General features: G+C 32.7%; 1 protein-coding gene across 1 annotated transcript in view; it reads left to right on the forward strand.

Moving 5' to 3' along the window:
• Smp_155850 (putative heterogeneous nuclear ribonucleoprotein k) overlaps window positions 1-25,209 on the forward strand; it is a gene marked incomplete at both ends in the record, with an annotated part of 94,513 nt that overhangs the window by 66,303 nt on the left and 3,001 nt on the right. The window contains 11 exons of the mRNA XM_018797127.1: window positions 621-767; window positions 2,147-2,326; window positions 3,657-3,881; window positions 4,954-5,043; window positions 8,109-8,612; window positions 9,515-9,755; window positions 11,371-11,534; window positions 12,919-13,180; window positions 15,908-16,071; window positions 17,584-17,995; window positions 23,779-23,860. Coding sequence (XP_018652200.1) covers window positions 621-767; window positions 2,147-2,326; window positions 3,657-3,881; window positions 4,954-5,043; window positions 8,109-8,612; window positions 9,515-9,755; window positions 11,371-11,534; window positions 12,919-13,180; window positions 15,908-16,071; window positions 17,584-17,995; window positions 23,779-23,860 — 2,471 coding nt within the window. The remainder of the gene's footprint in view (window positions 1-620; window positions 768-2,146; window positions 2,327-3,656; window positions 3,882-4,953; window positions 5,044-8,108; window positions 8,613-9,514; window positions 9,756-11,370; window positions 11,535-12,918; window positions 13,181-15,907; window positions 16,072-17,583; window positions 17,996-23,778; window positions 23,861-25,209) is intronic.

The raw sequence follows: 25,209 nt of genomic DNA on the forward strand, positions 1-25,209 counted from the left end.
AAGTATTTTAATAAAAATCTCAGTTTTAAACGTTACTGATCACTATAAAATCGTATCGATTTACCTAGCTGCCATAATCTAATTCTAATAATATGGATTAATAATTAAATCATATCTTCCTGTACTATATCCTTATATACAACCTTTGTTTTATATATTACCACCACTAAATTAACTACTTGTATAAATTTGGTGTTCATCTTGTTGTGCTAACGAGATATGGCAACTTGCACCGATGCATATGTGTGCCTAGTCCTACGTTGTAGCTGACTGACTGACTGACACTAAGGTTAAGCATATTAGGTTCAATGAATTTTCTAAACATTTCTAGAAATACCAAATTTACTTCATTTCATTTCCTAAATTAGTGAAATTCGTCGTCTTGTAAGTAATGAAAAAACAAAATGAACGCCTTCAAGGCTGTTTGTTCTTGTGAAGTCAGTTGATTGTTGCCCTTCATCCGTTGAGTTAGTGGTACCATAGATTGTCTTATTTGTTGTTGCAACAAGAAAATGAACGCCTATCTTGTACCATATGACTTTCAATAGATAGTCAATATAAAATAATATGAAATTATACAATTATAAAACAATTTTAAAACATTTCTTTTCCATAAAAAGCTGAAAGGATGTAGTTTACCAGTTCATCGAGATTTCATTGAAATCAAATTTATGCTGATAACTGTTTTACATGATATGATGAAGCTTCATATAATCTATCTGAAAACAAAACTTCAAGAAAATACTTTAAAAGATCCATTATATTGTGTAAGTTTATTTTCTTAATTGTATAAAATTTCTTTGATTTTTTCTTTTTATTCAAAGGATTTTCATCTCCATTGGAAACTACATAGTCAACTTGTTCGTAGTTAATAATTTCTAAGTTCAAGTGACAGTTTTTAATCAGATGGGGTTTTGTGTAGATTTTAGTATTTGCATAGTTGAAATCATGAGTCAATTGAATCTAGACCATCATGGAAAATCTAGAAGCACTAGACGGCCGTTTCGTCCTGTTATGGGACTCCTCAGCAGTGCGCATCCACGATCCCGCACTCGTGAGATTCGAACCAAGGACCCACCAGCCTCGCGCTAGAGCACTTAACTGATAGACCACTGAGCCGTCTAGCTTCAATTGACTCATGATTTCAACTATGCAAATGACAGTTTTTAGTTAAAAGTTGTGAGATTACTATTAAGAATTACCATAAATATAATTCAAATCAAAGGGAATACAAACTTATTAAGTTCTATCTAGGTACCCAAATGTTTAAAAGTGTATCAACTTCGAGAATTATTTCCATAATGAATGAGAAATTACGTTTATTTTGTGCAGTATACTATTAGCCTGTATGTCTAGTGAAGTGCACACACACACACATTTTTTGTTGTTCATTTTCCCTTTATCTACAAGAAATTTAACAGCAGAAAGACGAATTCGCCAATGAAATCTGAATAAATCAAATAGCAGTTTAGATTAACAAACAGAAAAGTTTAATGATTTCTCCCTAAATTACTATCAATATGCATGTCAGAAAATTAGGAACTGTTATAATGAATTTTTCCTCAATCTGTATACTTCATCAAAGAACATTGAATGTCATTTTTATTCAGTGAAGTACACTTAACCCCTTCAACGACTTAGATATAGAGATTCGAATTATTGACAGTTAGTTTTGTATTGTAGTGTGGTCTACTTATATCCATATAAGTAGTGCATGGTGAGGGTCAGACATAGAATGTATTTTGGCAGAAGATCGATAAGGAACGAACAGGAATAAAGCGCAATCGGTATGAAAATGCATGAACAATGAAATCAGAGAAGACAGACTGATATTTACAGAAGGAACAGTTAAGATTGAGACAATTGATTGTTATTTTGCAAATTAACTACTGACTGTATGATTATCAGAATTTAGTGAAATAGTCTGTAATTTGTGCTTAAATACATTCAATTGTCCCCAGTCATGTTTTGTTCACTACAGTATTACTCAAGCCAAAAAAAGTTAAAATATGAGTATGATACTAAAACCAGGTTTATCAGTATGTGTTTAATTATTAATCTACGATAATGATGAACCAACTGTAAACTCATTCAGTGTTTTAGTTCATCTGTTTTAAGATTATTTTCTTTTTACACCTATATCAAGGCTGTCGAAAATTATATCAATGAAAATTCTTCAGACAGTTTAATAGAATTGTCGAATAAATGTGATCAATCTAAACAACAAATATGGGATCATTCTATTGAATATGCATTCGATGAAGTATGCTCTTTATTATCGGATGTATTTATCATGAGTTATAAACAACCTCATCTACTTGCAAAGGTAAGTATAATGAAAAAGGAAGTTTTTCATTTTAATAAGTAGACTTCTTTGTTTTAATTCCAAAAGTAATCAGGGAAGTTTTTATCTCCTTTTAAAAAAAAATTCTCCATGATATCTAAACGACAAAACTATAGTAAACGATGTCTACAACAAATGATGTGTCTGGTTGTGATTGGTGGAATGTTGACTAAGTGGAGAACACTATAGCTATCTGGTCGTCAATGAACTGAAAATAAACAATAATAGTTTTTAATGGAACAACTGTCTGATCGTAAAGGGTGCAGATATAGCTAGATAGTATGACAAGAAACTGAGATGTCAATGATTACGAAAGTAGCACTCGATGAGTTCTAAAATCCAATATACGAGTAAACTCACATTTAAATTAATAGTTTTTTTCAAATCAAGGTTATTGTATTATCGATGATACGCTCAGGTTACCTGTTAACTAAGAACAGTAATTAGGATTAATTCTACAGTTACTGATATTTCGTTTCAATCACTAAGTTTATTTATTCGATAGTGAGATGTTTTTCACTGAATGTTTAGAGGCATTTGGTAGGGAATACTCTACTATGATATGCATAGTTTGTATTCCTCAGTTCATACACTTACATTGATACACATGATTAAAAACAACAACATTCATACCAATCTACAGAGCTAATGTTGTAGTAAACGAGAACACAAGTGGGGACAATCAAACGTATTTCAACATAAAATTACAGAACGTCTTGTAAAATCTCAAACAATACGGTAAGTACTTCGATTGCAAAATGTTAACCAATATTCTCAAAATTGACTGTTCCCTTTGCAAATATCAGTCAATCGTCCCAGACTTCACTGTTTCTTTATTTCCACGGCAATCATTTACTGTTTTCATCCTCTTTTCTTCGATCTTCTTAACCTTCTGCCTCCAGGCATTTCACTTTCAATTGATGATGCATACTACTTATATCTATCGACATCGGTAGCACACACCACAATATGATAAATGAAATATATCTATGAACTGAAAGGAATTGCGTGAACTTTTCTTCAGTAACCAGTGTAAATTCAAAGCTGATTATTAAGAAATTAAACTTCCAGATGAGTCTGAATTTCTTTGAGCTTATCATTAAATAGGAATAGTATATTTGTAAAATCTCAGCGAATGAATTGGAAGCAAATCCAGCGTTTCGCCTGGCAATCTGGTTCAAGCTTTCTAAAAGAAATAACACTTAACTTTTAAAAAACAAATTGTTTTCAAAATAAAAAAATCACTTTGATTTGTTTACTGTTGAGATTATTCTCAAATCACAGGAGGATCACTTTTTTTCTTGCTTTTTAGTGTTTCTTTTACTTTGGTGAATCAGTTTACTTAAAAGGTCAACTAATATTACCGGATTTTCAAGATAACTGGAGTCCGCAGAGCAGTGATAATGAAGCAGTTAAATTTCAACCAATCATCCCAAATGGTACATTTATTCAAGAGTTGACGAAACAAAATTTGGAAGACATTAACTTACATTCGGGTTTTCGTTGGAGAACTCATACTGATGTGCTCAATGACTTGGTAAGACAAAGTTTATTACAGTTATTAAACAAAACATCATGTGTATAGGATAAAAATATTTCAACCATTTGGTTCGATGCAGTTTGTAAAAGAATTCAATAAAACGGAAGCAAAGGCTATCTTTGTCATATCCGAAATTCATGGAACTAAAATTTGATGAATCAAATTATTTAGATTATTACAACTTGGCATCACTACCGTCTTAATTATAATGTAAATTTCAAACGAAATGCTTATTGTTGTCGAAATGTTTTGTGAAAATTAATATAATTTGTAACTGATATTTATTACTGTTCGACATCAATCAGAGTACTATTTAAGGAATAGATATCTGTGTTTGACACTACAGAACATCCAGATTTGAGTCAGTTTGCATCATTCCACATTTTCTGATTTCAATCTATTTACTGTATAACACAATTGTCACCCAATGTTAATAATGGATAAACAGTAAACTCCAGAGTTGTTAAAATCCATAAGTCACGGATTCTTATTAGAATCAATTAGAAAGTAATCTCTGATGAATACATAACTACCAGTTACATCTATGTTTTTATGGAAATTTCAATACCCTGAAAATTATTTACACCATGAGTTGATATCAACCATCCACACGTTTTGTGTTTTTCAGAGATTTTTAGTTAACGTTAGTCTGTTACTTACTTACCCACGCCTGTTACTCCCAATGGAGCATAGGCCGCCAACCAGCACTCTCCAACCCACTCTGTCCTGGGCCTTCCTTTCTAGTTCTATCCACTTTTTGTTCTTTTTCCTGTCTGTCTCCATTTCTCGGCGTAATGTGTTCTTTGGTCTTCCTCTTTTCGTTTGGCCTTCAGGATTTCATGTGAGGGCTTGCATTGTGACACAGTTGGGTGATTTCCTCAATGTGTGTCCTATCCACTCCCAGCACTCCTTCCTGATTTCTTCCTCAGCTGAAGGCGTTAGTCTGTGATATAAGCTATTTAAAAGGATGTTTTTTTTCTTACCGCTACTAAATATTAATTCTTTTCAAATGATATGTGTAACAAACAATATCTTTATCTTATGTATGTTTGTCATTTAATTTATTTAGAAAACTTACAATTCAGTAATGGATCTATTCTCACAAGCATCATCATTATTTATTATATGCTTGAAAATCTGTTTCGCTCAAAATTTCATAGTAAGTGTAATGTGTTCATTAATGGCAATGTAATTGAAATATACTAATAAAATAATTAGCTTAATATGTTTATAAGTCTTTACATAGACGAATAACGATTTCAACTAGTGAGCTCAATCGAATAGATTCGAAAAAAAGATCCTATCATCATTTTAGACTGGGGTAATTTAACTAATTATTCCTATTTACTGATAATTTGTCATGTATATCTGTCTGTATAATCTTTCTTTTTCTAATATGCAATATTGTCATTATATACTAATCCTTAGATTGTTCTATTAGATTACTTTTATAACCATTCACTTACATTTGATGATACTGAACAACATACTTCTAAATTTTGCTTTTCCGCTTGTAATTCCATAATAACCTCAGTTACTATTTATCCCTACATTTTACTGACTTTTTCGGCTAAAACAGCTCCACCAGATATCGGAACCCTCTTATTCGGCTACATGGTTGTTTGAAAATGTTTTTTATAACATGAAATATTTAAGAGTGTTTGGTAATGGCTAGCAGTGGAATCCAAGAAGTATATCTCGTTGTAGTTGGCACTCATCAGCTAAATTTGCTCTCATCTGGGCACTGATTAACATTTCGAGATTCACACCCAGTGCTTTCATTTGATCAATCACAGTCTTTAACACCAACAATAAAAAAACTACAATTTCTTACAAATTTAATGCGATTAGTCAATATTTCATTGATTTAAAATTAACATATCAGAACTTTCCGTTCATACTTTCAGACTCATTTTCAATTTCCCTTTTCAAACATGAAAGTAATGCAATACTAGAACCGTTCTCTCATGGTTTTAAATATAAATCAGAAGTACATTTAACCAGATTTTCTAACTTCTTCCCTTCAATTTATTTTACACATTTATCTTATTCGAAGTTGTTATATCAATTGCGTGCGCTCTTGCCCAGTTGATATATATGACGTTATGAGATCTCCTATCAGAGAACAGTGAATTTATTGATCGCCCAATAATACACAAAATCCCATCCCCGTCGCCAGTTGCTATATCGATTGAATGCGTGCCCTCTTTAATATATGAGCGCAATAAGACCGCCTGCTTTCTGCCTAGTCCAGCCAGTTAAGTCCAGAACACCAATAACAGCCTCTGCAATATATACCAAACAAACTGACCACATCGTACTATAAAATAGTAAATAATATTTGTACAAGATTTAGCCAAATGTGGCTGTGAATAGGGGGGACAGTAATTAATAGAATGGGTATAACTCAATAATGGTAAATCGTACGATAATAGTATATACGTCAAAATAAAGCTTGTAATAAGAGGAATACGAATATGAATAGTTTAGTTACTTAACACTTATACAATAGGAAATATACATATCTTATTGGTCCATAAATAGTCCTCAAAGTTACTATTCATAAATCTCCACTGGATATAACACCTCCCCTTTTGAGAGAGATCCAGAGTTGATATCCGGATTTTAGATTTCCCAGGATATAACAGAAATGATTATCAGATAATATAAATAAACTTATAAATCTGATTTTGACGCCTTTTAAATTATATCAAGTATAGTATCATTAACATGAAAATCTTGACAAATAAGGGAATGTAATTCCATAAACTTAAAAAATGAAACTATCTATAGTCACGTTACCCGTCTTAGTGGGAAGTAAATCATATAAAATAGTGCGCCAGTAATTTTCGTTATATGGTACCAGTTGTAAAATATGTGTACACTATGAAGAAAATATAACTACAATTTCAACCAATGCTTCAATGTTTTATTTGTAAGAAAATTCTTACATTTCCACTTTAAAGGGTCACTTTGGAGGTACAGAAAAGTCAGTTAATTTAGTACCAATATTTCCTACATAAGAAAATGCTGTTATCAATGAATAAAAGAAATAATTTTCTTCATCTAATATCTGGAATTAGCTTGATTTGAGAAAATGTAGTACCGATACATTCTGACAACTCGTATGTACTCAGTAGAGTTTAACTATGAGTCAAATCTATTGTGTTTGGGCTAATAATACTAGTTGATTAAACAAGCTGAATTAAATGAAGTAATTGAGCTTGTAATTTACTGATAAGTACCAAATGCCTAAATTGTTAGCCGTTTTAAATTAACAACCCCTCAAAAATAATTCAATTTTCAATGTTATTGTAGTTATAATTAATAAAGTCATCTATCCTGAAAATAAATAAGCACTAGTCATACAACAAGGACTAGAGAATACTGAACAGTTGATAAATCATAAATTTATATTCAATTGACTCACGCATTCAACTACGAAAATACTAAATCTCCATAAAACCCCTTCTGATAATAATAACAACCATATGCTCACTAGTGGCTGACTTTGAGAGGTAAATCCAGGAGTTCTAGTGAGAAGCAGTGATCAGTGGAGTTCAAACCACGTCTGTTGTGAAGTATCAACTCACTGAAGACAATTGGTGAAATGGTTGCTCAACTTCATGGATTGGTTGGAGATAGAAATAAACACCATCGGATGCCGGCTTAGTGGTCTATCGGTTAAGTGCTCTGGCGCGAGACTGGTAGGTCCTGGGTTCTAATCTCGCGAGGCGAGGTCGTGGATGCGCACTGCTGAGGAGTCCCACAACAGGACGAAACGACCATCAAGTGTTTCCAGGTTTTCCCTGGTGATCTAGCTTCAATTGACTTACGCTTTCAACTATGGAAATACTAAATCTCCACAAAACCCCTTCTGATAATAATAAAAATCATAAATAATTAGGGAATCACAAGACAAATAAAACCGAATTTTAAAGAAATATCAAGTCATAGTTCCATTATATTTATAGAATACAATAATGATCTAAACTTAACGATTTTAGCTTTACAATTTAAAAAGTAGAAATCTTGGTTATGCATTCATTCATGTTGTCAAATGTTACCACAGCTTACTGAGGCACTGATATACACTGTACTAATTTGTGGTTATATTCGTAACACTTGTCAAATCTTCTAATTTGTACAATAAGTCATCTAAATATAAAATTCTTAATTTACAATCACTAAACTTAACGGAAAATATATTTTCTTTATCCTCAGGGTTTAGCGCATCAAGTTACTGAATCTCTACTGAATTTACTTGGTGGATGTCATGAGAGTGTCTCTATACTAACACAGGATTTACTAATTGGATACCAAAGTTGTTCAACAGCTGTTCGATTGCGAACTCATTTCTGGCTAACAATATTAGCATATGATGCACGTAAATGTTCTGGAGGTACTCAGTTCAATTCGGGTGTAGAAAATGAATATTCTGATAGATCTATATTAAATGCCTCAGAAGCACTTGTTCGTCAGTTAATGTGGTCTTCGCCAGCTTGTGCATATGACGATGACAGCTTATTCAGTACATTGGGATTTTGCTCAACCACAGAGCCTTCATCTTATCCTGAAGCATTAGCTTGGATAATAGGACTTAAATCTAATCTAATTTCTAATCGCCTACGTTCCGTAGGAGGTTTATGTAGTGGATCAGAAGATCATAGTATATCAGCTAGCCCATGGATACCAGTTATTTTAAAAACTTTAACGTCACAATCTCAAGTCAGTTGTTTTCAAATTAGTTTCAACTTTTACCAAAATTATATTTTTGTACAATTTGTACATTAAATTTACACTTCCGTTTGACTGGGTTTTATTCCTGAGTTAGATTAAATATCGGAATATTGATTGCTTGGAATATTATTTCCTTAACAATGGCCCTATGAATGTTACGAAATCCCATCCGAATTTACTGAGTAATGTATGTCTTTTTTAAATCAAATCATTGCATGTAAATAAAAAAAATGGCATAAATCGTTAAGGCTTTACTACGTTATTTTCAACTTTCCCCAAAGTGAACATTTTATAACAAGCTCCCAGCACTGTTACGAAAATCAAGCTTAGATGTCTTGTAGATAACTAAGACGATTGTTAGCTAATACAAAATCAAGGTCCATTACTCCTTAACAATCTTTTTTTCATCGCTTAAAAAGAAACTAAGTCCACTATGGTGTTAAGTTACTCAGACTAGTGGTCACATTGGGAATTGTTCAATAGAATTTGCTTTTCATTAAGAGGTAGACAGCCTTTTATTAGTTACTGTTCATTGACCTACGAGTGTCATTTCAGTTCATTTACACATAAGTAATACGAAGCTTGAAGTCATTTACTGAAAGGTATGTAATTGAGTTTAAAAATAGAATATTTTCTATCCTTCAATGAGAAACTTTTACCTGAGAAGTTATGCACCTAGAAATTGAAAAGAAATCCCAACTAAGAATACATCTGAAATTCTAATAATAATAATAATAATAATAATAACAGTAGTTATGAGTAATTCGTTTTCTATAAAATCTAAAGATCATCGACTCGTATGAACATGAAACAATTATTTAATAATGCCCACTTTATCGCCTTCAAAAAGGCTATAATTCATTAATTTTTATTCAATTTTCTTTCTTTAGGCATGGAGAGTAACTGAAGTGAATCCTTCCATAATTTTTGATTCTAGTAAAGTTCTTCAATCAACTCTAAGTTCACTACCTGGATCCAATTTACAAATAGCTAAAAGCTGGAATCTTCTTATTATGGAACATTCAATTAACTCACACTTTTTATATGTTGCTATACCTAAACCTATGAACAGGACGGTGTCGAATCGAGATCATCGGAGCAGTATACCAGCTAACAAAAGTGCAAATAAAGGTTATATTTATTTGGTTGTAATCATCATATATGATCATTTTATATTATACTAATTAAATATCTAATCGTTTGATATTAAACTATTTACAGCGAAATAAGTGGTAATGTTAATCACTTGGTTTAAATCTCATTTAACCTACAACCGTATAAAACATTGTTTTTAAAAATAACTAAGAGTTGTGGGAGCTGGTACTATGCCAAGCCCACATAGGTTATTCTAGACTCTGGACAAATTAATCTATTCATTCTTCTCAAGATACATTTTCACCCTGTCACTTATCGCTTATCAACCTTGACTGTTTTTATATGATCGTATGTGTGTGCAACTTTTATCTTACTCATCAAATGTCTGTAACTTACTTGTGCTCGACTATAAATATTGATTCATACTTAGCTAAATTGAGTTGGCTAACATGCCTTCTCCAATCCGTTTTGCTTCTCTCTCTTCTCTTCGTTTCCTTTGCTCCGTCTCTCTGATTGTCTGTTTTGACCAACGATTACACAAAATGTATGTATTCAAAACTTCATTCTCGTATTTGACTCATTTAATTCCGTTATTCACCAACACGATATAAGTCAGTAATTGTATACGAGGATTGGCAACATGTATATTTCGATGACAATCAGAAACGATCTACCTGGATTCCGATCTCGAGCCACTAAAGAGTATCGAAGTTTCCAGCTGAAAATCGGAACAATAGAATTCAGTAGTCAGAAAATGTAAGATTAGTATTTCTGTACAGGTGAGATTATCAGACATATCCTACTGTTTCTATGTTTTCCTACTGTGATCAATAAGTTCAAATGTAAATCATTCATATATTCTAATGTTTGAAAATATTTCAATTGGAGTAATCGTATAACATTATGTAAAACAAAAGACATCCTTTTGTAAACTTATAAGTCCTACTGAAAAGCAGAATGTAAATTACAAATTGAATACAACTGTTTCTCTCTTGACTATTTTAAACACACCTTACTATCCGAAGATTATATACTGGAATTTAAGACTTCACAGAGGAAAAAAGAAAAGCTAGTTGATATTGACGTGCAAAATAAACAAAACTATGTCTTAATATACTGATTGCATAAATACTGAGTTAGGTCTGATTGAATGAATTTTCATATGAAGTCAGTTGGTTAATCCTGTAAGATTAAAATTGTAACAAACGAGAAAAGATTATTACCGTTGGATCACATGCTTGGTCCCTTCATTAATATCAAAGATTACTCAATAATAACTGTGGTGAATATTTTAAAACTTACAGAATGATTTTAAGTAGAGTTGAATAATGGTTAACACAGGAATCTAGGACTGACATTACGTTCTGTTTTTAACTCATCAGTTGTATATACCTCCATTTCAATGTTACTATTCTATCATATTCGGAAATATTCAAATTATTATGCTAACTAGGAAGTCTTAGAAATGTCCAATTTAAGTCAGATAGAGCTTAATGAGCGCAGCTGAACGTTTGATGCGTTTGGAATTAGTAAAAGATGCGGAATAATGTACAAATAAGTTACATATTTATATGACACTCAACCCCAGTACCTTTTGCATACCCATTTATAGACAAATATTTAAAAATATATTTTACTTCTTTCATAATAGGCGCTTTTCAGTACACTTTCCTTAGGATAGAAACTGATCCAATCTCAAGATGTCAATTGATTTGCTCATGGAAAAAATCTCTAAATCATTTAGATGAACAATTAAAAAAAGCGGCAAATATTAAAAGTAATAACAGTAATTTATTTAAACAAATAACAAATCAAGTAAGAATTTTGCTTGTTTCATATTTATCTTTTAAAAAAATTGATCCCAATCTATTTCAATTAAGTATAATTCTAATGATAATGTCTCATAGTTGATAAATACTAAATCTCCACAAAACCCCTTCTATAATTAATATAATCATATGCTCACTAGTGACTTCGAGAAGTATATCTAGGAGCTCTAGTGAGAAGCAGTGATCAGTGGAGTTCAAAACCACGTCTGTTGTGAGATAGGAACTCACTGAAGACAATTGGTGAATGGTTGCTCAACTTCGTGGATCAGTTGAAGTTAGACATTAACACCGTTGAATGCCAGCTCAGTGGTCTATCGGTTAAGCGCTTCGGCTCGAGACTGGTAGGTCCTGGGTTCGAATCTCGCTCGCGAGAGTGGGTTCGTGGATGCGCACTTCTGAGGAGTCCCATAATAGGACGAAACGGCCGTCCAGTGTTTCCAGGTTTTCCATGATGGTCTAGCTTCAATTGACTCACGCTTTCAACTATGATAAATACTAAATCTCCACAAAACCCCTTCGATAATTAAGATAATGTCTCAACAAAGAATCTTCAAATTACCATCATAAGATTGTGTGAAACAGTAGATACATCAAACACATAGTGTCAGTTTTTAAAAGAAAATATTCCAAGTTCTTCTAAATGAAATTCCTCAAGTTTTTTCTTTTATCATACAACGTCTAATGAAACTTTACCGAGCTTCATGTTCATTACCAATGGTACACAAATAAAGCATATTAATATCCTTGATATTGTATATATCTATCACTGATGAAGACTGTCATAATGGTGTCCGATGTCTTGTAAGCACATTTGTCACAAAAATCGAGCCAAATAATCAAGACCATAGTATGAGTGACACAGGTTTATTCATAATAGTAAAGAAAACTGAAATTTGAGTCTCAGAAAATGGCAAAACTCCAGAACCACTAATAAATGGATTAGATACTAAGGATTTTATTGAGTATAGTCAGGAATCTGTACAATGGAGAACAATCACAATCAGGAATGATAATACATATTCTTCAGTGACATTAAACAATCAACACAATACATACTGTTGACTGAAGATATAAAACTTGAGTCATTATATTCCTACTTAATCTTTATTAGATATATCATTGGAAAACTATATTTTCTATCGATGAATGAATAAAGATCATAGTATGGAATATATTTGGTTCAGAACTTTCATTACTATACTCACTTACTTACTTACGCCTGTTACTCTCAATGGAGCATAGGCCGCCGACTGGCATTCTCCAACCCACTCTGTCCTTGGCCTTCCTTTCTAGTTCTATCCAATTTCATTTTATCATTAATTTATTTTAAATTCTAATTTAAATTATTACTTTCAATCTCTTTCATATAGATTTTAAAAATAAGAAGTTGTTTATTTGAAGACTCTACTGAAGATATTCAATTATTGAATTATTTAAATCCAATATTTGAAATATTATCAAAACATTGGTTACCAGAACCATATTCAAATAGTAATCAAAATAAACCTGATGATAATTTGGGTAATAATGATAATGATCCAAGTAGAATAGTTTGCCAATTGAATAAGATCAATCAATTATCTTATCAATTAGAACAATATTTAAATAATCAATCAGATCTTTCAAAAGATGGTTTATTAATTATATCAGATTTTTGGTTAAATGAATTACCATTAGAGTCGTTAATTATGAATATATTATTTAATAATATAAGTAAAAATGATTACATAACAATTAGAAGACATAGTTCAATAATACAAAAAACTTCAACTACTACATCGGGAACACCAAATTCGATTAAACAAAATAATTCACCTCTATTAAAAAAAAGAAATAATGTAATTTTACCATTCAATTGGTTAACAAGAGAATTCAGTGTGCAATTACTTTATTCACGTTTAACAGGTTTGTTGTTGCTGTTGTTTTTTGTTTTATTCTTTTGATAATACTTAACATGTTTACATCAAAATTGATTACCTCAAGTGGTGTTCAACGGGGTTGTTCACTCTCTACATTCTTGTTTAACTTTGTCGTTAATATGCTTTCAGAGATAACACTTTCATCATCTAAATCTCCAGGAGTTGAACTTTTACAGGGAGACTCACTTGTTGACTTGGAATACGCCGACGACATAGTTCTACTTGGTGAAGACGCTGACAAAATGCAGAGTCTTCTGACCACTATAAGCAACAATGCAGGCATGTTCGAGATGCAATTCTCCCCCTCAAAGTGCAAAATGTTACTTCAGGATTGGGTTGCATCGACACCTAAACTAATGATAGGGAGTGAAGTGGTTGAACGTGTTGACCGCCTCACTTATCTTGGGAGTCTCATCAGCCCTTGTGGTCTGATGTGTGACGAAATCTCGGAACGGATACAGAAGGCTCGTCTAGCTTTCGCCAACTGGCGTCATTTATGGCGTAGGCGAGATATCCGTCTAGCAACCAAAGGACGAGTTTACTGTGCAGCAGTTCATTCTGTCCTACTTTATGGCTGTGAAATATGGCCGATGAGAGTAGAGGATCTTGGTAGGCTGCTAGTTTTCGATCATAGGTGTCTTTGAAGCATTGCTCGTATATCCTGAGGCCACCGAGTAAGTAATACAGGTGTTAGGAAATGGGTACTACGTCAGAATGGCAAATCGATTGATGAAGTAGGGAAAGTTCATGAGTTGAGATTGCTGGGACACGTGTTACGTATGTCCAACCACCGACTGCCCCGACGTGCGGTGTTTTATGGCGTAAGAGTAGGTTTGAAGAAAGCTAGCGGCTGCCAGACCAAAACGTGGCACAAATCCATGAAGTCACTGACAAGTGGACTGAGAAATGTTGGTAGGTGTAGACTACCTGGTTGGGATCCGCGAGATGATAGCAACCGTTGGTTAGAAACCTTGAATGACGTGGCTCAAAATCGTTTGCAATGGCGAAGGTGCATCCACTCCTTGTGTTCTCCAAAATTCCAATCTTCTGAATTCTTCATGTCTCTATCTTTTTTCTCTTTTCAAGTTTATTTCACTGGATTATACTCCTTGAATAACATCTTCAAACCCTAATCATTCACATAATGCTTATACTCTTACTACTTCTACCACTATGGGATTTGAATCGACAATTGCATCTCTGTGTTAATGTGGTATGGCAACTCGAACTGATGTACGTACGTGCGAAGTTCTACGTTGTGACTGACTGACTGAGTTCCAGGACAGTTTTTTCTTAAATGTTAATTGAAGATTGAAACTTAAAAAGTACTAGACAGGTACTTCATTAATGATTAAGATGTCTTTTTACCATCTGTTTTTTTAGCATTTTTTTCTCTGTTAAAATCAATAAAATTTGCTCACAGCAGCAAGTCTAGTAAAATTGTATTTAATGGACAATGCTATGACTCAGTTGTACAACATTAATGTACCAGCCAAAATACGCCAAGATTCTATCTTGGATAAGTTAGAGGATGTACACTACATTTATAGTGTATTTATTTAAGTAGCTAGTTTTAATTGCTAATTAACACGTCTATTATTAAACTATTCAAACAGCTCAACCTAACCTCTGTTTCCAAGTCTGAATCGATAGATTACAGCCATTATATTTGTGTAAACTATTAATCACGAACGGAATTAATTGATCGTCAAGTTATACATTCAGTTAACTGAAGATGGCTGCCTAAAGATATTATGCTAGATGCAAAACTCGAAAATCTCGAGTTACATCTCGTATGAGGTCATGTGAACAATGCTATTGGGTTCCAAACTAAGATTAAACTTATCTCCAGTACGCTCTGGTTTTCAATGGCTATATGCGTTTAGTGGGATGAATCAGAATCGGTTGCAACGTCACAGATGCGTTTACTAGTTGTCTTACCTCAGGCGCTGAATTTTAAAAACATCTTATGCTATTTTATTCCGTGAACTCACTGTTTCTTCTCTAGTCGTATTGTTTGTCTGCTCTTTTCTACTACCCCTGATATTGTTACTACCTTAATTTCTCTAGCATTCACACTGATAACTTCCTATTACTGTGTTGACAAACTGTCGCAACTTGAACAGATGCACATGTATGCCAGGTTCTGTATCGCTTATGACTGAATGAATAGTTATGCTTTTTAATTATTCTTTCACTATTATTAGTCTGTAGTCAAAGCTGCCTTAGAACTAAATTATCACTGAAAGACTTGTATCTTTATAACCTGTTAAATTATCTGTCCTACTGCCTAAAGACTGAAGTAATATGGTACTAGCTGAAATATATGATCACATATCTTCCATAAATATATACAACTACTCAGTTTACGTATGTTTGATATAAAAATTCAACTTTCCTGTTTGATGATAAGCTAAATTTTAGATATAAATAATTTTAGGCCATCATAATACACAAAAAACCGATGACTTATCGGATAACACACATGAACAAAGTGTACAACATAAAACTTCAAGGAAACCAGAAACTACCCGTGGAAATAGTCGCCATCCTCTATTACGTGATGTTGGATCAAAACTACCACCATTACAGTCCTGCAAACAGGTAGGTCGTACGTAATCTTCCCTCCTACTCCATCAGTTTTGTTTAAAGCTAATCGAGATACAAGTGGATTTCTATAAAAATAAATTCTTAGATCATTCATTGCAGTCCATATTTCCAAAAGATTTAATATATTTTTCCATCAGAACAACAGATATCATGGTGTAGTTAAAATAAACAGCTTTTTTTCATATTTTGGACATTAATTCATATTGAAATCAGAATAAAACTCAGTAATTCATATTGTTAATGTAAATTTTTAAAATCTGACAATCAGTTTACAAACGACTCACATGGAACTAATATCAACCTTCAAAGTGGAGTTTTCTTTGAACAAGAAGATAAGTTCTATCTAGTTAGTTTGTTTTCAAGAACTGGAAAAGTACCTGCTAAAGGCATTTTTGGCCATTTTAATACAGAATGAATTTCTGTCAAGATTTATGGGCTAAAATATAATAGTAAATGAAAAAAACAACCATCAAGGTGCTAGCCTAGGTTCTCTCAAGTTACAAATGAATCAGTCATTTTTTCCACTATTTAATAAATTCTCGAACACAGTCATATTTAACGCAGACTGATAGTCATGGTATTTCTTGATAACTAAGCTACCTTCTGCAGGTTGAACGGGAATCTTACAGCAAAACGACCTCAAGAAGGGTGGTTACACCCTGGATGCTCAACGTGAAAATACTTTGGACTGAGTTAAATCATTCAGTCAGTTCTTTCGGGTATTACGGACTAGCTATGGGTTAAGAAAGTGTAAACCAATCTCAAAATTTCTTCTCTATTTTCGGACTGATAACTTTCTGTAAGTGGCTCTGAAGAAAGTACTTGACAATAGTACACATTTTTAACAGGAGAAACACCTTTTGATTTTAAGTATACAAATGATATCATGCTGTAATATGCTATACCAGTTATCCCAATCGGCTATCGAAGCTCTTAAGGATTACAAATGCTTTGGGGAGACGATATTTAAGTCGATTCAACGAAATTTACGAGAGCTTGTATTTTTCCTGACTCTTTGAAAACTATAAATCTTTCTTACATCTCTTTAATATAGTTTAAAGTGGTCCATTCTATCTTTTCATTGAATGGATATTCTTAACGGAAACTACTGATGTCAACTTTCCAGGTAACTTCATATACGTTTTTGTCAAGACAACCAAAAATTATTAGTCCTTCTTTGTTCTACACTTTTTTCTCCTATTCCATAAAAATGTTCCTGAACTGTAAGTGATATTAGATTTTTGCAAATAGCTTAAATACCAAAATTTACCTTGATCCCTATTCTAAACTTAAAGGTCGTTTTACCCATTACTAATACTACTACCACTACTACTAAAAATAGTGCAAAGAGAGTACCATTTTAACATGATATCATTTTGAATTTTAATAGGTCTGTGAGTGTCTACACTTTTCTACAGATCTTTTGTCATTACTAAAAAGGTGTCGGATTTCTCATTCAGCATAATCTAATTTTCATCCAACTTCTTTTGTTCATTCATTTTCTAGCAAAATACAGGATGTTTACTACTCGACACAACATATGTACGTTACTTGATTGATCCATTTATGGATACTGAAATTATTACTTCTATCAATTCCAGTGATGTTTCAGAACAAGTGAATAATAATAATCGAAATGATTCTTATCGTAATTCAAATTTACAAAATGACACAGTAGTCATTAATTATTCATTTAAAAATCATTTTCAATTATTGCTGAAAGAACCGATAACACGTAGTCAGCAATTCACCTCACGTTGGATTGGATTAGTAGGTGATAGTGAACTTGGTAAAGTACCATCAGAAGAAGAATTGTTAGTATTTTTAAATGAAGGAGCCAGTGGATTATTCAGTTATATCACTGAAAATTTCCTTTCTTATTTGCCTCCACCTATATTTATTAATTTATCAATTCCTAGTAAGTTATTTTTTGCTTTTCAACAAATTTGATCATATTATTTCATATTAATAGTATAACTTACCAATATAACTTAAAAGTGACCAAGTTCCAGATGCAGTTTCAGAAGTTTTACTGAGGAGAGATGATCAGTGGAGTTCAGCCATGTCTGGCGTGAAATAGTCATTCAACTCAAACAATAGGAGATAGTCGCGTAATACCAGGCACTGATTGAAGTTAGACGTGTGTACCATTGAATGCTGGGTCAGAGGTCTAGAGATCAAGGTCTCTCGTGTGAGAACAAAGGTCCCATGTTCGACCCTTTGTGGTGAGAAAGGGAGTGCACACTATTGAAGAGTGCCATACTGGGAAGAACCAACTGTCTAGTGCTCCCTGGTTTTTAGGAGTAGTCTATGAGTTGAACTATGAAAATTTTGTAAAGTAAAATATCTTAATCTATTTAAAATATATATCAGAACCTTCAATCAACAAGATATGTTTGACTTTCAATCGATAAGTTACCGGCCAACTTTGAGATGTCCTATATTTTTGTGATTGGAGACTTTATACGATACAGTTCGAAATCAGTCACTTTGTTGTAGTTTTATTCATTTTTCTACATTTCTATGAATCTTGAGTTTAGAAGAACTCCATATTTTCCACTCTTACCTTATCTATATTTTTCATCGCTAGTTTTCTACTGCAGTTAATACTGATTTACATTCCGTTGATTTCTTCTGTTTTCTTGATATAAGATTTGATAGCTTAGACTATCACAAATTCATCCCAATTCTGAGTTATTTATAACTAAATGATTAATGCGTGCATAGCCAATGTGAACGTTGTTAGATAAGAATCGAGACCACTTGATGACTAACTTTGCGATTATTAAACAGTTATTTCTTCTTTATGTTCATTGTTACATTAGGAAACATTTACCCCTATTCTTTCCAATTTTTCTTATTGAATCAAAGCTATTGTTTTATTACTTTATAGACATCACAGTCATTATAGTTTTGAGCTGTATCTGAGTATTTATCGTTAAGTAACTACACTCTGATCCAACTTATACTAACAAGATTTTGTATGCCATATTCTAGAATGTTGCACATTCATACACTAAACACATTGTACGTTACTATTGATTTATGTCTAAAATCTCTCAGGAGTTCAGTCAGTGATTTTCATCAACAGCTGTTACATGATGCCTGATTTTTATTTTTATACTGAAATAAATTTTATACGATTATGAGGTGTTTATCTCTATTGCCTGTTGTTCAACCTTGTTACACTTTTTGTAAACTAATTTTTATAAGATAAATGATTTGAATTCATTATAACTTGACGAAATCTTTTTCTACATGAAAACAATTAATACATTCAGTTTTATTGTGGTCCTGACTTTTGGCATCCATTTGTTTGGAGATTAGAATTTCGTCCATACGAGGGTTTCGTTAATGTGATGGAACCAACCGAAAATCTTTTATCCATCAATCGTTCTACTACAGTCTCTGAAATCTAATGTATTAGCTAGGAAGTATTGTTGAGAGTCTAATGTTTACACAAGTGATCAGTTTCAAATAAATACAATGCGTCTTTTCAAAATATTTTCTATCCTTGAGTAAACCTCTATTTGATTTCATTTTTCCAATAAATTTGTTTAAAGAAATAAAGACTTGTCGTTCCACGGCCAGCAAATGATTCGATTTCATACTTTGATACAAAATAGTGGATAAACTTTGTTTGTTAATTGAGATGAAAAAGTTATTAAAAAAAAACAGGAAATGGGGATTCGGACTTTCTTAATTATGTTCAAGGCTCATGCGGTTGCAAACATTCTCAAAAATAGTTTCTGGCTTCCTCATTTCAAACTTAAAAAATCTAGTTAACTGCTTAAATTTATCGGATCACCCCATGTGCTTCAAAATAATTAATCTTTATTATTCCGAATTGTTATATCGTGTGAGCTCGTAATATATATGAACGTGCAATTTAGAGAGGTAGTGAATTTATTGATCGGACGCAAATGATACTTGAAATCGTACGAGCAGTCTTGTTTACTACTCGGTCCTGCTATACGCCTAGCCCAGCCAGTTGAGTGCAGAACACAAATAACAGCCTCGGTAATATGAATCATTATTTACAAACATACTGGGTTTTTATACAACCAAAGTAATCAATAACCTGATTATAACTCAAGAATCGTATGATAATAAATCAAAGATCAAAATAAAGCTAATGATAAGAGAAACACGAATATGAATAGTTTAGTTACGTAACAATTGTACAATAGGAAATAAGCATAATACATTGGTCGATAAATAGTCCTTAGAGTTACCATTCATAATTCACCAGGGGATATAACACGAATAATCTAACTGTAGACTACATATGTGATTATACTTCACTAATCAATCATCTCGAGTGGTTTTTTTATCCAGGATTAATACATCTCTTAATTATGTCATTAACTGGGGATGTTCAGCGTATTTCAACTTCATAAATTTGTATAATTTCGACAGAAGATAGTTTCATTTATAAAATATGTTAATAGATGACTACCTTACATAATTAATCGATCTAGTAATGTAGTACGCAAAGTTGGGATGTGAAACAAGCTTGTTGTAATAAGTTAATACTAATTACTGAAATAACTGAAAAAAACGTTTCGTTTCATATACATATCACATCCTAACCTGTAAACAACACAGTCGTATATAAAAAAAACTTACTGGAACCTATTTGAGGAGCAAAATCCGAGTTTATAGGGAACCCTACGCTATTCAATTCTGAGTACTAAACTTTATAATTAGAATAAAGACAACTGAGGATGTTATGATATTCTCAGAACAGTCGGCTGCTTCAAAGAATCCAGCTACCCGGCCTATCAATACTATTAAAAGTATCAAAGAAATATATTTACGGTTTTTACTTTAATCTGTCAGAATTTTCCGATAACAGTCCATTTCCCCACAATGGGAGAAATCAAAAATTATAGATAAATCACTAGAATAGTTTTGTCTTACACCAATCCACAAGAGTTCGATTTTAATGTTTTCAGATCAAAACTTTTGCCTACAAGTTATGCTACTTATTAATTAGTAAGTAGTAGGAATATAGTAGGCTATTTTCATAACCGAAGTAAAAATCCCGTCTGTCTCTCCATCAATATATAATTGTGTATTTCTTAAATATTCGACATAATAAACTCACCGTTACATGTGGACAAGGTGATAAAAATTTAGTTATATTTACTCATGAGTTGGATTGTAACATAATATCGTAACACTTGGTATCTATTAGACCACTGTTTATTTTGTCTTTATTTTACACCTTGAAATATCACTTTTGCTAGTTATCGTGGTTTAGAATCCACTCAATAAAGTCAGAAGTTGCCTAATTATGAACAGCATATGTTATGTAACTTTTTCTTGACTGTCTGTCTAAAAGCCTGGTCTTCGTTTGCTTGTACACTTATTCGTGTGGTATTCTTAGTTTTAAGGCTAGTAGGAAAATGTAAATAGTAGTCCAACAAGTAATAGGAGACAACATACTAAGATTTCGACTAATTGCCTGATGTAATAAATTACTAACATATAATGTAAATGATTTGAAAAAGCAATAACTGCATCCAGTAGCTCTTTGCTGACCATTACAAAATAAGAAAAACTAACAATTCACCCTTTAACTTGGGAAATTAAAGGCTGTAACTTATGATCTGATATTTATTATATGATAATTTAAGCCTAAAAATACTAAGAATTTAGAAAACACTGAACATTCATCCTCCTATTTTATGAGACTTTTCAGTATTACATAAGATCACATGGGTTGGTAATAAACATTGAGCTTGCGATTGTATACAATATTAGTAGACTTACTAAATACTACTGTTACTGATGGTTTACGGAAAAATCTCTCCATTATATCTGAGACCGATAATTTGGCCTTTTACAAAAAAAATTACTATTACAATGTTCTATGAATCGATAGAGACATGGTGTATTAGCGGTATTGTGTTATCAGAAGTAGTTAGATAATTACAAACCTTTAAAATCCTGATTATGGGCAATAAATATTCTCCATCATGTCTTAAATGAGATATAATGTCTACCAAGTTCAAAGTGAATAGTTTAGAGACTAACGCAATTTTTCTAAAGTCTGAATATCTTGGATTTCATTTTATGAAACGTTTTAGCTGATTCATGGATGAAATTTCTCAGAAACAAGCTTATTAAATATCAGGCATTCTTCCAATATCAGTGATTTTTAACCCATTTTACCAAGTGTTGATTATGTTTATTTCACAAAGCTTTTCACGTTCATTAAGTATGTTCTATCCAGCAATTTCAGACATTTTTTATCCATTTATTGAGAGAATGCTGCATATTGGTGAGTAATTCGATCTAAGGATTCCACTTCATTAATCCAGAATTACTTTTAACTGTCTACCATGAACATATCAATGTAACGCAGCTCGACGTACAGAAAGAAGAACTTTAAGGCTTGAAATAAAATCTTTAGTGAGACTTGCAATCTAATATGCTGCTCTCATGAACAAATTTGTTGTATTTTTGTATCAGTTACAAGCTATATATATATCATAATTAATAATTTTGCATTGGGCGTGTGAACTAGCATACATATTCCTTAGAAATTCCGAGTTTGTTTGATTTAATGACGTTTGAACATTGTCCAATAGATTAATGATTTGTAACCCTGTTCTATTTTGTTTCTTTTCCATATTTTTATTTATGTAGGGTTAAATTTATATGAAACTGCATAAATTATCACTGTTATTAATATTATTATGTTGGACACTCCATGTTCCCAAAATTGCTGGTTTAACCTGCGTCAATCCTTCTCCCACTCACGACATCATATTCATTTTTTAAGACAAAAGAAAAACAATTTTTTAGTTTATATTATTGGAAGATTTAATGTCACCTCAGGTTTTTATTGTCTAGATTTGAAATTTCGGTGTATTAAGTTTAAAATAAATATTTGTTTTATCTGGGCAAACTAGTTGTATGGACTAATTGGAATAAATAACAATGTACAATTGAATATATTGTGTTTTTTAGGCGCCATTGTTTTTCTTTGCTAGCCATTTTTGTGTACCTTCCCTTTCTTTCTTCTTCCTCTACTTCTTCTGCATCATCATCATCATCATCATCATCACTTTCATATTCAAACTAATTAAATAACTCCAGGTAAATGAATTTTATCGTGACAGCTGGTTAAAAATAGTGTGTCAAAGGCCCTAATCAAACATCAGTTACAGGATGGGAAGTATATGATTCTTATTCTATAAAGTTCTTGTATAAATCAATGCAAGTTATGAATTCGAATGTTTATCAGACTATTACCGAATAGTGGAATTGATGAGTCGATCTAAGTTTGGCCACCATTGAAAACCTGAAAGCACTGGACAGCCGTCTCGTCCTAGTATGGGACTCATGAGCAGTGTGCATCCACGATCCCACATCAAAGGGACTCGAACCCAAGATCTTCAGTCCCGTGCGTGAACGCTTAACCTCTAGACCATTGAGCTGGCATCCGACAGTAGTGATGTTTTGTGAGAAGCCTCGACCAATCTCCACAAACTTGATTCGTAATGTACTTAAGTAAACAGTCATAGTCCTTTTTACTGTAAAAGGAAAAAAGTATTGTTCAAAAAACTTTTTTACCAGGATTTCAATTGGTGATGTTAACCCTTTAACAACAATTTAAACAACACTAAGTTTCTTCAATATTATGTATGCGCTTCGTTGTAATCTGTTTATTTATCTCTGATTTCATAGATTGTCATTTAATATGTCTTCTGGATAAAGTTTACACGAGAACTAGCCGCCTTAGACAAATTAGACTTAATGCTCACAAAACGTAAGTTGTTTTTTTACTCTGAAGACTGCTATCAATCACTAATTTTGTTATTAAAGTTTCAAAGATAAATAAAAATGATTTGTTTTCCAAATAATTCTTATTACTTTCAACCTAATTGAGAAAAAACATTTCAATACATCTTTGCACATGTTATTCATAGGGTTTGTAGTGTCGGTTGCTATGCCATCCCACATAGCTTATTCTAGCTTCCGGACAGGTCAATCTATTCATTCTTCTTGAGTCGCATTTTGACCTTATTAATTATTTGCTTATCAACCTTGACTGTTTTTATGTGAGCGTACGCATGTGTATTTCTTATCTTATTCATCACATGTTTGTAACTTATTTTTGTTTGACTATAAATATCGATTCACTCTTGGCTAAATTGAATTGGCTCACTCGCCTTCTCCATTGCGCGTCATTTTGTTTTGCTTCTCTTTCTGATCAACGATTGTACGAAATATACGTATTCGAAAATCCATTCTCGTATATGACTTTTTTAATTCCGCTATTCACCAACGCTAGTTTAGTCGATGATACGAGGATAGCTGGGATGTATATTTCGACAGCAATATTTCAATAACAATCAGTCATACGATCCAAATGGAGTCAGATCTCGGGCTACTAAAGTGGTGAGCCTGTCGACAACGAACCTAACACAACAAACTACATTGATAATAAACCTTCTGCACTCCATACTTTTGACGAACAAACTCAGCGAATCCAGCTCAGTCGATAAACAACGCAGTTTTCGACCAGATGGTCAAATCGGAGAGAGATCACGGTACCACTAGAGTGGTAAGCTTGATTTCGAACTAAACACACCGCGCAAATCAGTTCAGACGATGAACATTTCGAACTCTACGCGTCCGATAAACGAACGAAGTGGCTGATTTAACCGACGAGCTACTTAAACGACTCAATTTCTAATCCAACGCATTCTTCGAAGCCGGTACAGCAGCGACATGGGCATGCTCAAATAGCATTTTCTTATCGGTACTTTGTCTTCGTGTCAACTCTGTTCACTGATCTATTTGGCGGATTTTTCCATTATGACTACGATGATTATCATATTTCCGTTGTCACACTAATTTCATATAATTAGCCTCCCGCACGCTAATAACGGCATGGTCGCAATTACCTCAACTCTGGCAACGGTTAGCAACTCTATCGTAGACATACGTTTGGAGTCATACTTCCGGTAGTAGGAAATTATGTTCTCAAAATACAACTAATGTTCGTTCATCGCACTGGTACGCAGCAATCGTCGTTTTTCTACTTTTTCAACGACAATCTAAACCGAACCGCACACACTTTTTTCAAATCGATTATCCTTACTTTATTGTCTA

This window comes from Schistosoma mansoni, chromosome 4 (genome assembly GCF_000237925.1).
Source record: "Schistosoma mansoni strain Puerto Rico chromosome 4, complete genome".
In the NCBI taxonomy this organism is placed as follows: Eukaryota; Metazoa; Platyhelminthes; class Trematoda; order Strigeidida; family Schistosomatidae; genus Schistosoma; species Schistosoma mansoni.